The sequence below is a fragment of the Osmia lignaria genome, chromosome 8 (assembly GCF_051020975.1).
Source record: "Osmia lignaria lignaria isolate PbOS001 chromosome 8, iyOsmLign1, whole genome shotgun sequence".
NCBI lineage: Eukaryota > Metazoa > Arthropoda > Insecta > Hymenoptera > Megachilidae > Osmia > Osmia lignaria.
Window position 1 is genome coordinate 12495227 of NC_135039.1, and position 16453 is coordinate 12511679.

Sequence of the window (16453 nt, forward strand, 5' to 3'; positions counted from 1 at the left end):
AAAATCTTCGGACACGAAGAGGAATGGAAATGAAAAACAAACGTTGATTCGAAGCTTAACTCCTGTCCCTGACAATGTCGCTCGCATTTCACTTAGCTCGTAAGCTTAGCCACGGCCATTATCGACACGGTTTAACGATTCGCACACCGATCGGCGGTTTGCCGGAACGGCGAGAATTAACATACTTGATGCCTGGCCTGCCTGTAACCCCCGGTTTACCCTGTTCACATGAATACGTTTAACGATATTCCCGCGTTCGCGGGAATTACGTACATCGATCCCCCTGATCGGCTTCGCACCCCTTTTCAGCTTACTGATTCCGGGAAATCATATTCATCTGACCGAGGGGGGGAATTGGGTCACTGTGGGAACAGAAAGGGAAATGTGTAATGCAAAAAATTTCTTTGAAGATGTCCTTTGCTTCGATATGCATTCTTTGGAGACATTTGTAAAAGATTTCAAAGAGAGTAGTCTTTTGTACTGTGATTTAGGTTCTCTGGTAGTTAGAGATCTTGTACTATTTGTCTGACATATCATGGGTTTATTTGTAGTTTGGTAAGTCAAATACTACCCTGACGTATTATTGATTGTACTACTTGTAGTTTGATAAGTCAAATAATACTTGTCTGACATATCATTTGTTCTACTACTTGTAGCTTGATAAGTCAAGTACTACTTGTCTGATCAATCTTATACTACTTGTCTGGCCTGTTCTATATTACTTGCTTGGCCCATCGTATACTACTTGTCTGATCCATCATATACTACTTGTATGGCCCATGATATACTACTTGCATAGCCCATCATATACTACTTTTCTGATCCACAATATACTACTTGTCTGATCCATCATATACTACTTGCATGGCCCATGATATACTACTTTTCTGATCCACAATATACTACTTGTCTGATCCATCATATACTACTTGTCTGATCCACAATATACTACTTGCATGGCCCATGATATACTACTTGTCTGATCCACAATATACTACTTGTCTGATCCATCATATACTACTTGTCTGATCCACAATATGCTACTTGTCTGATCCATCATATACTACTTGTCTGATCCACAATATACTACTTGCATGGCCCATGATATACTACTTGTCTGATCCACAATATACTGCTTGTCTGATCCATCATATACTACTTGTCTGATCCACAATATGCTACTTCTCTGATCCATCATATACTACTTGCCTGATCCACAATATACTACTTGCATGGCCCATGATATACTACTTGCCTGATCCACAATATACTACTTGCATGGCCCATGATATACTACTTGTCTGATCCACAATATACTACTTGTCTGATCCATCATATACTACTTGTCTGATCCACAATATGCTACTTGTCTGATCCATCATATACTACTTGCCTGATCCACAATATACTACTTGCATGGCCCATGATATACTACTTTTCTGATCCATCATATACTACTAGTCTGATCCACAATATACTACTTGTCTGATCCATCATATACTACTTGCCTGATCCACAATATACTACTTGCATGGCCCATGATATACTACTTGTCTGATCCACAATATACTACTTGTCTGATCCATCCTATACTACTTGCCAGACCCATTCCATACTTGTTTGGCCCATTCTATTCTACTTTCTGGACTTCTAAATGAAATATAATACTCCTTATAGCTTAATAAAAGAACAGGATTGAATTGAACCCAACTTATTCACTAAAATTCTAAAGGCCAGTTATCTCAAAAGTTATACTACACACTGAAAAGTGTTATTACACATTGTCTGATCCTTTCTTCACATAAAGCACCGTATACTTCTTCTTTCAGCAGACACAGAGTAATGCATGGGCTAAAGCGTTCTGTTATCGATTTCCACGAGGCGTCTGATTTATTTCAGGCATTTCTACTCGAACAACTGTTTTCAAACACACTTTTCAATCTGCCGGCTCGCGTTCGAATGTAGAAATCACACGAAACTCTGCGATATTAATGGGGAAACGAGGAATAATCGAAGTGTACGCTCCACGAACGAAATAGCCGTCCATTGCGATCCAACTGATGAAACATCGCTGCCACGAAATCGAGTGGTTTCGTTCGGCGTAGATTGAACGGGCTTTGACAGACCCATTGGCTTTTACGTTATTCGGTTTCTTCTTGATCGAAGCTTGTTTTACTGTTGACGTTTCGTTCCGTCGCGTTTTACACGCTCGAGGGGCATTCGTTTACCTTTGCCACTGCGATTGAGTGCAGGTGAAGGTACACAGATCCCAAGAATGGAAAAGTGTAATTTATACCTACTCGTTTACTTTTCATTTTCCAGTTATTCTTCCACCTGGAAACCTTACTTTATTCATTTACTATGAAAAGGAAAATAACTCTAATTAGCTCTTTAACATTTTATTACGAAAGGATCGTTCATTAGTAAGGAAATTTCTCGAAATTTCCACTCCGAGAAATTTTATCCTTTTTAAAACTGATTGCAATTGCAATAACAGGGATAATTCATCCCAAGGTTAAATTCTCTCTCATCAGGTTTTGTTCCCGAGGAAAACCGCTTATTGTTCCATAGATTGCCGCTTCAGTTCGTGCCTGTGTTCGTAAGCATCGCGATTTCACCTCTTGTAGAGATCATTTGTACGGAAAGCCACGTTTTCGGAGTATTCGTTTTCCAGCACGAACGTCGAGTAAACGATTGAGTTGAAACGAAAACTCCGTGCAAATCGAAATGTACCGTTGCCGATAGGATCGAGAGATTTTTGCGATAAATTCTGCCCGGATCTTGTAACGAAATACATGAATCGTATTCAAGAACGTTGTTTCGCTCCGACTTAATCCGTTTGTAATCCGACCTAACACACTTGCCTATCTAACCTTGTCCCAATTTGTGATTTACTTGTATACCTGACTGTACTGTCTTTATCCAGCTCAACTTAACGAACCTGGATCTTAAGCATACGTTTGTCGAACTTACACGGAGCTTGGCTTACACCTAGGACCATCCTAACAAATGCTAACAGGATCAATTGGGTCAAACAGAATTCGTTTAATCCGTTCGGATAGACTGATACTTTAACAGTGATTTTCAAGAAATTTTCTCAAATACCGTCCGTTGTTCCAATGTATGAAATCGAGGTTCGTTTTGCTCGCATTGATGGGTGTACACAGTGGCGCCGATTGGAAACGGTTTAATGATTGACGCGAGGAGTGAAAGCTTTCAAGAACAGCAGGGATTATTGGCATTTTTCGTCACTGCTCGAAAGCAGCTCTCCGGGTGCTTGAAATGTTGAAAGTAATTCCTGACAGGCATTCTCCTTAAGGAAGATAAAATCTTGAAAGGAACTTTAATTCCGGCAAGAGTGTCTTGTAAAAATTTTGATTCTCTTCGTTATATCCTGAGAGGAAATGTACATAAAAAATTTGCATAGCAATGAATTGAACGTTAATGAAACTTAAACTCGAAGGAAGTTGTTAGTACAACGTTAACGATCGCATTTTTCATCGAGGAACGTCATAACGAAATTGCAGTTTACGTATTCGCGTTCTGCGGACCGGAAGCACGGGCCGAGGGGCGGAGGGAGGTAACGCTGGCATTTGCGTGGTAACAATAATATCGTAAATCTTGGCAGTTGATTTATATTCTCGTAAAAACGGTAAGCGAGCAACGCCCGTCCACGCAATTCACGTCGAATTTACGATCCTGTAAATGAAACGACTTCAATCGGTTGTCACTGTTGGGTCGAAATTGCGTAATACCCTTTAAAAGACAAAGAAAAGAAGAATATGTAATTTAGGATAAGTAAAGAGGTCATTAATCTTTTAAAAAAATGAATAAACACGAGTTAGGATAATTGACTTTAGAGGAGGACATAGGGTTAATTTGTGGGCAAATTGTGTGCTAGGAGGTTAGGTTGTCGGTCAGGCAAGTAATGTGGGGCCCAGAGGGCAGCACCTGTGTGAAAAAGTAGAATATGGCTGTATGGGCAGTTGTAGTGTGGGACCCAGAGGGCTATATAAGGGCAGACAAGTAGATTATGGCTGACTGTGTAGTAAGTGGTCCAGTAAGTAATGTGGGGCCCAGAGTGCGTGTGAAAAAGTAGAATATGGATGCCTGGGCAGTAGTAGTGTGGGTCAGACAAGTAGTGTGGGACCCAGAGGACTACATAAGGGCAGACAAGTAGATTATGGCTACCTGGGCAGTAGGTGGTCCAGTAAGTAATGTGGGGCCCAGAGGGCAGCACCTGTGTGAAAAAGTAGAGTATGGCTGCCTGGGCAGTAGGTGGTCCAGTAAGTAATGTGGGACCCAGAGGACTACATAAGAGCAGACAAGTAGATTATGGCTGACTGTGCAGTGGGCGGTCCAGTAAGTAATGTGGGCCCAGAGGGCAGCACCTGTGTGAAAAAGTAGAGTATGGCTACCTGGGCAGTAGGTGGTCCAGTAAGTAATGTGGGGCCCAGAGGGCAGTACCTGTGTGAAAAAGTAGAGTATGGCTGCCTGGGCAGTAGTAGTGTGGGTCAGATAAATAGTGTGAGACCCAGTGGACTACATAAGGGCAGACAAGTAGATTATGACTGACTGTGCAGTAGGTGGTCCAGTAAGTAATGTGAGTCCCAGAGGACAGTAATACTATGGGTCAGACAAGTAGTGTGGGACCCAGAGGACTGCATAAGAGCAGACAAGTAGATTATGACTGACTGTCCAGTAGGTGGTCCAGTACGTAATGTGGGGCCCAGAGGGCAGCACCTGTGTGAAAAAGTAGAGTATGGCTGCCTGGGCGGTAGTAGTGTGGGTCAGATAAATAGTGTGGGACCCAGAGGACTACATAAGGGCAGACAAGTAGATTATGACTGACTGTGCAGTAGGTGGTCCAGTAAGTAATGTGGGGCCCAGAGGGCAGCACGTGTGCGGACAAGTAGCATATGGCTGACTGTACAGTAGGCATTCAAGCAAATAGTGTGGGGCCCAAGAGTCTTACAAGGGCACAGAAGTGGAATAGAATCCAGAACAAATGTATATTTATTCCAGAATATGATAAATGGTGAAATTCAGGTCACACAGTAAAAATATCGATGTAAGCAATGCAGGAACACCTGGATTGCATACCATTTCTCATCCCATGGCACGAAAGCGATTCCTTTTCCTTCTTTGTTCTTGTTTCCTGCAACCTTATAGCAGATGGTAAAGCTCCAACCGAAGGGGCGGTAGCATATCCTTCAGCTTTTATTTTCATTCCCTTTTCCCGTCGCTCTGCGACGAATATTTTACCGTCACTCGTGTCCCAACCAATCCCCTTTGTTATATTCGCTTCGACGAAGCGCGCTTTCGCGAATACGCTGAAATTACCTCTGGCGAAAAGCTAAAGAGACTCGATGCGAGGATTAGACGCTTTTGTTAAATGAAACTGGGAAGCGTGACGTTTGTTGATTAATCGCTGCATGAATATTAACGTCGTAACTGCGGTTCTTCTGATGCGGATATTAAAACACAAAAACACACTTTACCGCCAGTTACGAGGCACCCTGTGTTATTCATAAAAGTCCGTCGAGGGGGGGAAAAAAAATGAAAAGACCGAGAACATTTTGTTTCAATTTTTGATGCAATCTCTTGGAAACATTCTTTTTCCTTGTCGGGCAAACAGGCAGTTGATTTTCTTCATGATCCATTAGCAACGATACCTTGCCCCTCACCGTCCCTGACATGATGAGAAATGCGGCCAGACTGGTCGCGAAATTTGTTTCTCTGCTGCATTAACGTTTCGTTTCTCGGATAATTGCAGCCGCGATTCGAATCGCACGCGAAAGCTCGATTACCCGAACCAGGAGGACTCTCGTCGCGCAAAGATACACAAAGGTTAATGTAATTTCGATAATTGGCTCGAAGAGTGTTGTTGCTTTTCGTTTTACACAAACGATCACAGGGATTCAGCGGTTATGGTCGACCCTGTGTAACCGAACGGCTTCTACCCGTGATAGGATTACTGGGTATAATCGAACTAAGGGAACGAATTGAGGTTAGGTTTCGTTTTGTCGAATGCAAGTACTTCCTTAGTAATTCGATGCAGGCAATCTGTTACATGTTTGCTTCATTCATTTTCTTACGGTTCCATTTATTACGTTCTGGGAAAATCATTAAAAATGCATTGTTTAATTTAATTTTCTTTTAGGTTATATCGGAATTTGTAAAAAATTTAATTCAATATTATTCTTGTTGTTGTTTGAAAACTCTTTGAGTGCAATTGTCCCTTTGTCCGAACGTTAAACATAACCTAAAATTTACTTTGTAAATCCGGTGTTGTAACTACGGTTTTGAAATTGTATTGGAATTTATAAAAAATTTAATCGAATATTAGTGAAGCCTTTGTTGAAAAATCTTTCATCTGTACTGCTATTGAAATATCAAACATAACCTAAAAAATTTTAGCGATCAGCTCGGCGTGCAATTCTTTAATAACATTTTAATTTGTTTCAGAGGAACCAGTGGAATAGACATAGATCTACGTAGATTAGACATAGACCAATGTCCATTGCCCCCCGGATCGACGCAGTTGAACATATTCGCAGCCAGTGACAAATGCAAAAAACGAACAACCGAGGTTAGTATATCAAAAAAAGAAAAAAAAGAATTCTGTACATTCCTCTAATTACACCGTTCTAGTTTCATCGAATCCAATTATTGAAAACCCGAGGGCATAACCCTTGCCTTCCTTTTTCGCAACAAAAACGTCAGTTTTTTTTAAATGGCTTCGAATTGAGCAGCAAAGCGGCCTTCGTTTCCTCCAATTAGGAGTGCCAACGATTTTTCCATTCGCGTGGATCGTTTTTTCATTTGCTTTCAATGAAATTTTCCCAGTTATACTGGCCATTCATGGCCTCGATGTTCGACATTCCGCATTTCCCGCGCTTTTTTCTGTGCAGTGTATCGCCATACCGGGATTGGGCTTTCGCCGTGGGAGCTATCGCTGCGTCTGCAAACGGGGCTTTTATTACCCGGACACAAAATCCACCAGCCGATACTACAATGGCACCGTGATCGAAGAGGAATACGAGAAATTGATGATGGTACGTAACGTATATCGATCGCTTCCTACCATGCACTCGAAAATTTTGAGGTTAGACCTAACCTAACTATTAAACACGACCATCGCATTAACCAATATTTTAATTGGAGAAGTAAAATTTATCGCACTAAATAAGATATTAGTTACGGTAAATTGAATTTATGATCAGTTTAACTTCTCATTTTTTGATATGTCAGTACAAAATATGATTACTTACGAATACTCGGTAGCCTCGGTTCAGGTTAGGTGTCCGCTCGGTTCAACCGTTTAACTCGCTATGAAATGGCTGAAGTTCCCAAGCTGTAGCGAGCCGATTAAAAGACAAGTTCAGCGATAATTTGTCAATGTCAGGTGTATGCGAGGTAAAAATCGTGTACCCGTGGTGAGGGAACGCGCCATTACTTCCAGGTCAAGGGATATTCATACATATTTCTTTCCTAAGGCGATCGTTGCTTGCAATCTCGTCATAAATTAGTTTCTTAGGCGTCAGGAACAAGTATGCTTAAATGTCTGTAAACTAGATGGCGTTCGTGTTTAAAGAAGCCTCTCAAAAGGAATCCCCAAATCGTTCCTTTTTCCGCTACTTGGGTGTTGACTTAAAGCTTCCAGCGCCCTTTGGCTCTGAGTTTAGGAACAAGATGTAAAGAAATGAAAGGAAGCGTTAAGCTGAATGCTTCGGATTGCTCTTCCTTATTTGGGGTTGTTGATTCACAGTTCTTGCAGTTGCAGAAGATAAATAAAAAGTGTACGTCGAGGGAATTTAAATGTTTATTGATGGAAGATGAGTCAACAACAAGGACGTCCTTCTCCTCTGACACAGAGGAGCAAAACCTTCCCCTGTGTCCTGTGACCAGGAGTTCCTACTAATAATTGCAGCCTTTGTAAGCTCATCAAAAATAAATAGGATATGTAGTCATCCTATGGTGCCCAGATATCAGGATGCAGTAGCCCCTCCAATCCCCCATACCTACATAGCCCCCCAGCCCACCTGGCCCCTCCTTTGAGTCGAAGAACCAAGTGGACTAATTTCATCCGAATTATCGACCTAATCATCCATACTTAACACTACCGTATGTCCTCTATTTTGAACTGGAGAGCCAAGTACATAGGCTACTGCCAAATAGCCCATGGCATCCCATCAATGAGGTCTATCGATGGAAATTATTCGAGGTAGTCAATTCTGACGATCATACACGGCGAGTTACTTTGAAAAGCGATCAGCGACGACAGACAGATGCGAATAATATACGCGATGATCCGGGCATAGGAGAGCTGATACAGGATCAAAGGGAATTACCGATCGAGGCTGCGCTACCGCATAACGTTCGTTCCCTGTGAGAATTGCCACGTGACCCTCGTGTAATTGCTGATAAATGACCGGTTAACACGCATTCGTACAAAAGGGAAGCGCCTTAGACCTCGCATTCGCTGTAATTAATATCCTCGGTGACAGCCGGTGCTGGGATCAGAGGTACACCCCTCTGCCTGCTGGTCGGGCATGGGTGTCTCCTGATGGATAACTCTAAACACGTTATTCCTGAATGATGTCTTGGTACTGTTTACGTTCATTAGGTTATTTTATAACTTTCTACGTGTATAGTTGAAGGATTGAGAGAAAAATGACCGAACGTTGAAAGGCAACGTCCTATGACATCGGAGTAGTAATATAATGGGTCATTACCTTCTAGCTGGATGTATGATATCAACGACCTACATTTAATTCATTCACAGCGACGAAATTAATTACACCGTCGTCATTAATTCTGGTTAGCTTCATTGGTTTCTCCGATGTCATTAAAGATTCTGAGAGAGTTCAAGACTTTCGAGTCAAAAGATGTTAATTCGATTCAGGTAACGCGATTACAGGGATTACATTTCTGAAAGAGGTTTCCCTTTGCGCAAAATCAAAAATCAAATTACTGGTATTTAATTACACCGTGTCTGTCCGCATTCTCGAGAAGGATTAATTGTGTTTGCCTGGTCAAAATAATTAAAAATAGGGAGATGGATTAAACGTCGGATTGTTAAGGCAAGGCTGTGTTTAATTTTTCTCGGGTAATTAAAAATTACTCTCATTATTTTTACCCGGCCAGGTGTTCGATGTTTAATCTACAAGTTAGAAAATTTTTAATTGCAGTGTGTACTTAATCTTCAAGGTACAAGTTCGCCTCGATATCAGATAATCGATGGCCGTAGTGTTACACCCTTCACCATTGAGATTACGGATCAAACATAAGAAACACTGACACAAGATAAATGAGTTTGTGCCTTTAGTGCTTCATCATGGCAAGGTTACGTAAATCACAAGACGAGGGGCTAAATCAGTGCTCTTTACGCCCTTGAGATTTTCATCACTTCCGTTTCTGTTATGTCTTGTTAACACAGTCATATCCCTTAGATTCATGGGGCACTTATGAGCTTTAGCCTTGGACTTTAAGGAAGGGACGTGAGGGGGCGTAGAGAAGGTAGGAGGCCACATGGTTCTATATCCCCAATGATTCGGTTTTGACGTCCCTTGCACCACTGTCATTCTTGTTGTCCTTTATCTGCTGCTGCTACTTGCCATGGTGCCCGAAGTACTTCTAGGGCCCCTGTAGTTCCTGGTGCCAGTAGCGTCCATGGCGTCCCCAGATCCTCTGGAGACCAGCCCAGAGACTGGTGCCTCTTGTGTTCATGGTGCTCAAAGACCTCCTGTTGTTCATGGGACTAGTAGAGCTCCTGGCATCACTGAATCTTCTGATCCCCCTGGTGTCTCTAATACTCTATGTGTCCCAAGTACTCCTAATATTCCTGGGGTCTTTAGTATTCCTGAGGCTGCTACTGTCCCTAGTGTCCTAAGTAGCCCTCATGTCTCTGACGTCCCTTGTGTCCCTGATACCCATAGAACCCTCGGTACCCCCAGTGCCCCACTGGTCCAACTGCCACTGTTACTAGTGTCCTAAGTGGCCCTCATGTCTCTGACGTCCCTTGTGTCCCTGATACCCATAGAACCCTCGGTACCCCCAGTGCCCCACTGGTCCAAGTGCCACTATTACTAGTGTCCTAAGTGGCCCTCATGTCTCTGACGTCCCTTGTGTCCCTGATACCCATAGAACCCTCGGTACCCCCAGTGCCCCACTGGTCCAAGTGCCACTATTACTAGTGTCCTAAGTGGCCCTCATGTCTCTGACGTCCCTTGTGTCCCTGATACCCATAGAACCCTCGGTACCCCCAGTGTTCCACTGGTCCAACTGCCACTATTCCTAGTGCCCTAAGTGGCCCTCATGTCTCTGACGTCCCTTGTGTCCCTGATACCCATAGAACCCTCGGTACCCCCAGTGCCCCACTGGTCCAACTGCCACTGTTACTAGTGTCCTAAGTGGCCCTCATGTCTCTGACGTCCCTTGTGTCCCTGATACCCATAGAACCCTCGGTACCCCCAGTGCCCCACTGGTCCAACTGCCACTATTCCTCTAGTGCTCCTAGTGTTACTGACAATTCTGCTGCTACTAATATCCCTGATGTCATCTATACTCCCAGAGTCCTAGCTACTAATCCAGAACGATAATAGAGTCTACATTTCCTACATCTTATTTGACGATCATTCCTTCCACTAAAATGTGTTTCGACTTAAGGACTAAATCACGCGAAGCATTGATTTGTCCGTGAAGCTTGAAAATTACTTGACACTTTAACAATGCATGTTTGGCCTCGTTACGTTTTTCCATTAGCCTGTCACGAAGTTTGCCGTAGATCGTGCGGTAACGATGGAAAATACTGACCCACTTTTTCTTATACTTTCCCCTGTTCCTTGCTACTGGTTCGGCTCAAGTAGGTACCATCAAAAGAAACGAAAGTAGCTCGCAGTAGCACTTAAACGTTCGATCGTTCCTCGCATTCTAACTACCTTTTTTATTTTCCTGTTGCTATTATCCATATAATAACCATCCCAAGACCGCAAAGAAACAAATAAAACTTCCATCGTCTCTGATAGCCTCGTACCCTTAAAAAGGAAAACATTTTTTACCCGATTCCTGGCGTTGAAGATATATGATGATGCTTTTGGTCGACTGAAACCAAAAACAGTGTAGCATAAAGGCAACAAGAATTTAATATACATGGTGTCCTCTTATTACGGACTCGCTAGACCTACGTAATTGAATTTCATCGCGCTTTTCTGTTAACGCTCAGCCGCGTTTGCTTGCAAAGCCACGTAGCCTGTGTAAAATTAGCTTCCCGGGCTGGTGCGGTCTGGTTGCCTTTCTTTTTTCTGTTCCTTCTTTTTTATTAATCCACATATTTCACGGTAGCACGCGTTGCTCTTTACGCGGCGCTATGAAAATTCTATTATGCAAGCTCAGATACGTTTACTCTGGCTTGACGCGGGGATACGTTTGCCGAGGATTTCGAACGAAATAGGATGAAAAATTGCTTTAAACATTTCGCTTGATAACAACCGGCGAATTTCTGCTTCCTGAAATCTAATTAACTCTCCGACGATGAAAGATACGGAAGATCTCAAAACTTTCACATTGTGTTTACTCGATTAATTTCAGAACCAGTGTACCTGCAAGAAAAGAATGTTGTTCTTCTACTTTCCTCGGCTCGGGAATGTGCTAAAGTTTCGTGGCGATCTGCCAGTGTAACAAATATTCGTCATTCTGTACGAATAGCTGAACAGAATGGTACTTATTTTTTCAAAGCAAGACTGATGCCTTTGAATTTATTTTTCAAATGAAATAAATTCTTGTTATTCTTGGCTATTTTCTTTTAACAACGCCTGCGAGTTTCTGGATTCTCTTAAATAATTTCTCACACACGCATAGGTGAACACGCGTCACCCTGGAATCCGTCAAAGTTGTTCATAATTACTTCATTATCGTGGTGTCTTTAGGACCTCGGGATTCTATTAACGTCAATCTCGAAGTTCATCAGGCTGCATCTAACTCTGCATAAATTCCAAACTGTTCTCTGTCAGGGAACAGTCTGCAATTTGAAACATCTGACGACCGAATTTCCGTTGTCATTGCTCGTCTATGTCCTTTGGCATGGGTACCCATAGATCTACCCTTGTCTACCGCAAACTGCATATATATATCAAAATGTGAAATTTGCATATTGCTGAGCCATGTTTTCAAAGTTAGCACATGGTACACAGGATAACTTCAGGTTAACATGTTGACGTCCTTGAATTTGGTTTTTTGTGAACTAGGACACTGGTAACATAAATAGCTTCTTTTAAAAAACAAGAACAGTAGTTTTGGAAAATATAAATGGATCCATAAGTTTGTATCTGTGGTGATATTTTCACGGACCACCTGGTGTACATGGAAGTAGCGATAAACCGTATAACCTGTCGATTCATTCGTTCTTTCGCACGAAAATGGATATCGACAGCAGCCAGCGTTGTCATCCGCATTACTATCCAGAGTTACGAGTTTGATTTGACGAGAGCAGCTGGGACGGACAGCGAAACGATCTCCCATTGGCTTTCAACCGAAACGTTATTAATTCGTCAACCAGGCTTGTACGCGTTCGGAACAGCGCTTCCTTTCAACCGTGGGATCGTTGTCCGGGACACACTAACTTGTCCAGTGATTGTTACATAGGGTCGTATGAAATTATTATTTATGCAGAGTCTGTATGTCTAAAATTTACATAATTGATATTTCAGATATTCAGGATTAAGAGAATGACAGAAATTTAGTTGTTTGAATGATCCTGGTGTCTTCAGCTCCCCTGGGGTTCTACTGTCCTTACTATCCTTGGTAGTTTTGGTATCTAGGGTATTCCTGGTGTTCCTAATATTCCTAGTGTATTTACTTTTTCTGATGTCTTTAATGCCTTTGGTGTCTCTGGTACTCCCAGGATTTCTGATGACTCTACTGATCTCAGTGTCTTTGGAATCCTCAGGATTTCTAATGACTCTAAGGTTCTTAGTGTTCATGGTATCCCCAGGACTTCTAATGATTCTAACTCTTAGTGTCCCTGGTACCCCTAGGACCTTCAATGGCTCTAAGGCTCCCTGTGTCGATGACCCCCAGGATTTCTGATGGCTCTACGGACCTCACTGTCTCTAAAATCCTCAGGATTTCTAATGACTCTAAGGTTCTTAGTGTCCATGGTATCCCTAGGACCTCTAATAATTCTAAGACTCTTAGTGTCTCTGGTACCCCTAGGACCTTCAGTGGCTCTAAGGCTCCCTGTGTCGATGACTCCCAGGATTTCTGATGGCTCTACGGACTTCAGTGTCTTTGGAATCCTCAGGATTTCTAATGACTCTAAGGTTCTTAGTGTCCATGGTATCCCTAGGACCTCTAATGATTCTAAGACTCCTAGTGTCCCTGGTACCCCTAGGACCTTCAATGGCTCTAAGGCTCCCTGTGTCGATGACCCCCAGGATTTCTGATGGCTCTACCGACCTCAGTGTCTTTGGAATCCTCAGGATTTCTAATGATTCTAAGGTTCTTAGTGTCCATGGTATCCCTAGGACCTCTAATGATTCTAAGACTCCTAGTGTCCCTGGTACCCCTAGGACCTTCAATGGCTCTAAGGCTCCCTGTGTCGATGACCCCCAGGATTTCTGATGGCTCTACGGACTTCAGTGTCTTTGGAATCCTCAGGATTTCTAATGATTCTAAGGTTCTTAGTGCCCATGGTATCCCTAGGACCTCTAATGATTCTAAGACTCTTAGTGTCCCTGATACCCCTAGGACCTTCAATAGCTCTAAGGCTCCCTGTGTCGATGACTCCCAGGATTTCTGATGACTGCACGGACCTCAGCGTCTCTGGAATCCCCAGGACTTCTAATGATTCTAAGACTCTTAGTATCCCTGGTACCCCTAGGACCTTCAATGGCTCTAAGGCTCTCTGAATCCATAGTACCCCTAGGACTTCTGATAACTCTAAGGCTCTCAGTGTCCCTGGTGTTCTTAGTCTCCCTACTGTCCCTAATTTTGCCAGTTGTCCCCGATATCACCAAGTTCTCCCAGCGCCCCCACTGCTTTTTATCCCCCAATTGTCGTTTGTGTCACTACTACCCTAAGCACCATGGCTGCTTGTGTATCTTCAAACAGCATAACTATGCAATCCTCCGCGAATATAACTCTATGCTCTTTTGGATTCATTTTCAGTGAAGGTATAAACCGAAATAAACAAACGCGTACAATGTTATTCGAGTGGTAACACGGTAATCTCATGTACCATCCTCGGCTAAAGAACAATACAGGATTCATTATTCGTAGCTCGCGTTACCGCATCGCTCTCGTTGCTGCTTCCGCTTTGAAGTGGCGCCATTAAAAATGGAGCATCCCCTCGCAACCATAGGTGACTTTGAAGTAGGTGATACGTTGCAACGATATTCCATGCAGCCTCTCAATTACCATCACCCTGATCTCAACAGAATTGGAACAATCACCCAGATCCTCCCAGCTGTGCTGGTTTTGTTCTAGCGAAATAATGGCTGAACAATAACCGTACAATAGTGCTGGTCCTCCCGTATTTGTTGCACTTCTTTTCACAAACGCAGTGCGTCGAATCGTCCTGACAAAAGATTCGAACGAAAAAACAATTTCATTGTTTGTTTCTATCTGTTAATGTTGCGTACCGTTATTTTTTATTCTCCTTCGCTTTTTGTCTCCGTTCGGAGAGATTCAATTTTGAACCATTGGGTGTGGGTCAGTTCTTCGTAGCTTACAATGCGTAGCTTGAAAAATTTAAAGAGGTAGCGAAAGCTTTGGAAAATAGAGTTCAAAAAGATTTCAAAATTAAATTGAAGCTTTTCAACAACTTTGAGTTAGCAGAGACTTAACTTGATCGTTTGAAGATTAATTTCATCCTTTTAAACAAATTTTTTCAACATCATCGATTGCTAAATGAAATAAATTTCAGCGTGTAACGAAGGGTTTGAAAAATATTTGAATTGAACTTTCATCTCCTATGTTTCTTTAGATGTTATTTTTCAACACGTTTGAAAAAAATGAAAATTAAACAGGATCGTTAAAATTCAGGAATTTCCGGTTGGCGAACCTCTGGCAGGTAGCTCTCGCGTGGCAAAGCACAGAAACTTGGTCGACGAGCTTCCTTCTCGAGTAGCGGCGGAAACGGAAGAAGCCTAGCCTCTTCGTTTCACTTTATTGCACCGTTCCTTATCGCTCGGGGCGGCGCGACGCGGCGTCGCGTTGGTTAATTGCGCGGCGTTTCATCGATCACCGGAAGTGTCCCGTTGGTCGAAAGGGAATTCGGAAAACGACCAAATGTTTCGTACCTTTTCCTTTAACGAGCCGTTTCCGTAATCGCTGTCGGCCATTTATTTCCGAACGATCGCTAGTTCTTTTGAAAACATCGATACTCCCTCCATAAATCACCTCGTTTCTGTTTCTTTCATACTGTTCCCTGGTTCCTTCGTTCCTTTGCGATTTCTTTTTACCTTTTAAGGACCAACTGGATTGTATTGTTTTTCTTGGATAATTTTTTGCGAGGGATGATATCAGAGAGGCGAATGGTAAATTTAAGATTCATGTATTCGTTCGAATTTGATATTTATGAGTCTGTTTCGCTCCTATTTTATTATACATCTTTTTGTGAGGTTAGGGTAGGTAACAGAATCTGTTGGTGATTGGTGGCGCCCTCTGCGTCGCCATTTTCCCTAGGGAAGGCCTCCTTGCTCGGTGCTGTATTCTTCAGGGGAGTAGAGTACGTATAGTCAGACAAGTGATCACATCAGTAGTATATGACGATACATAGTCAGACACAATCCTAAATTAAAAAATCCTTAATTCCTGTAACTTTGATTGAACCAAGGCAACCTGTGACATATTTTTGGGTAATGTCGTTCGTGATCAAAGAGGGTCGTTCGAATTTCCCTTGTCATCGAACATCGTTGTTCGTGTATCAGATATCGCTGAAATTTACAATTCGAAACCAGCAGCCCAGATCCTGTCATTATTGACGAGCGCATTCTAATCAGAAACTAATCAGTACTAGCTTAACAACTCAGCGTCAGTTTGGTTAGACCTCCGCCAAACGGCTCGATGTAATCGAAAATGACGCGCTGTCATGGAAGACAGACACTGTGGCTGGAATATCGATGGGAATCCTGTCCCTCCGTGATCCGGGATCGTATCGAAACCCCGCAACATACTGTTTCGCCATAACCTCTATTCAATTGCCCACCTTCAACGATAAAAAAAAAATCCGTAGGAAAAGTTTCACGATTTGTATCTTTTGGTCGAAAATAGAATCGCAATTTCAAAACGAAAAACTTTCGCGATCCTTGGGTTGATTTATTCGCTCGCCAGCTATCTGTTGCATACCTGCTTGATTAACGAACTGTGCGACGCTTATTTCGTCCTTGTTTAATCCAACTGTCCCCCATGATCGATGTTATTAGACCCTTATCCATTAATTCGACTCGAA

At 42.6% G+C, this 16453-nt stretch overlaps 1 protein-coding gene across 3 annotated transcripts in view; it reads left to right on the forward strand.

Moving 5' to 3' along the window:
* LOC117606766 (metabotropic glycine receptor) overlaps positions 1–16453 on the forward strand; it is a 78998-nt gene that overhangs the window by 32943 nt on the left and 29602 nt on the right. For all 3 annotated transcript variants that reach the window (XR_004582051.2, XM_034329653.2, XM_034329652.2), the window contains exons 3-4: positions 6469–6592; positions 6915–7058. Coding sequence is in view for 2 of the 3 variants with exons in the window: in XM_034329653.2 (XP_034185544.2) it covers positions 6469–6592; positions 6915–7058 (268 nt within the window). In the remaining variant the exon portion in view is untranslated. The remainder of the gene's footprint in view (positions 1–6468; positions 6593–6914; positions 7059–16453) is intronic.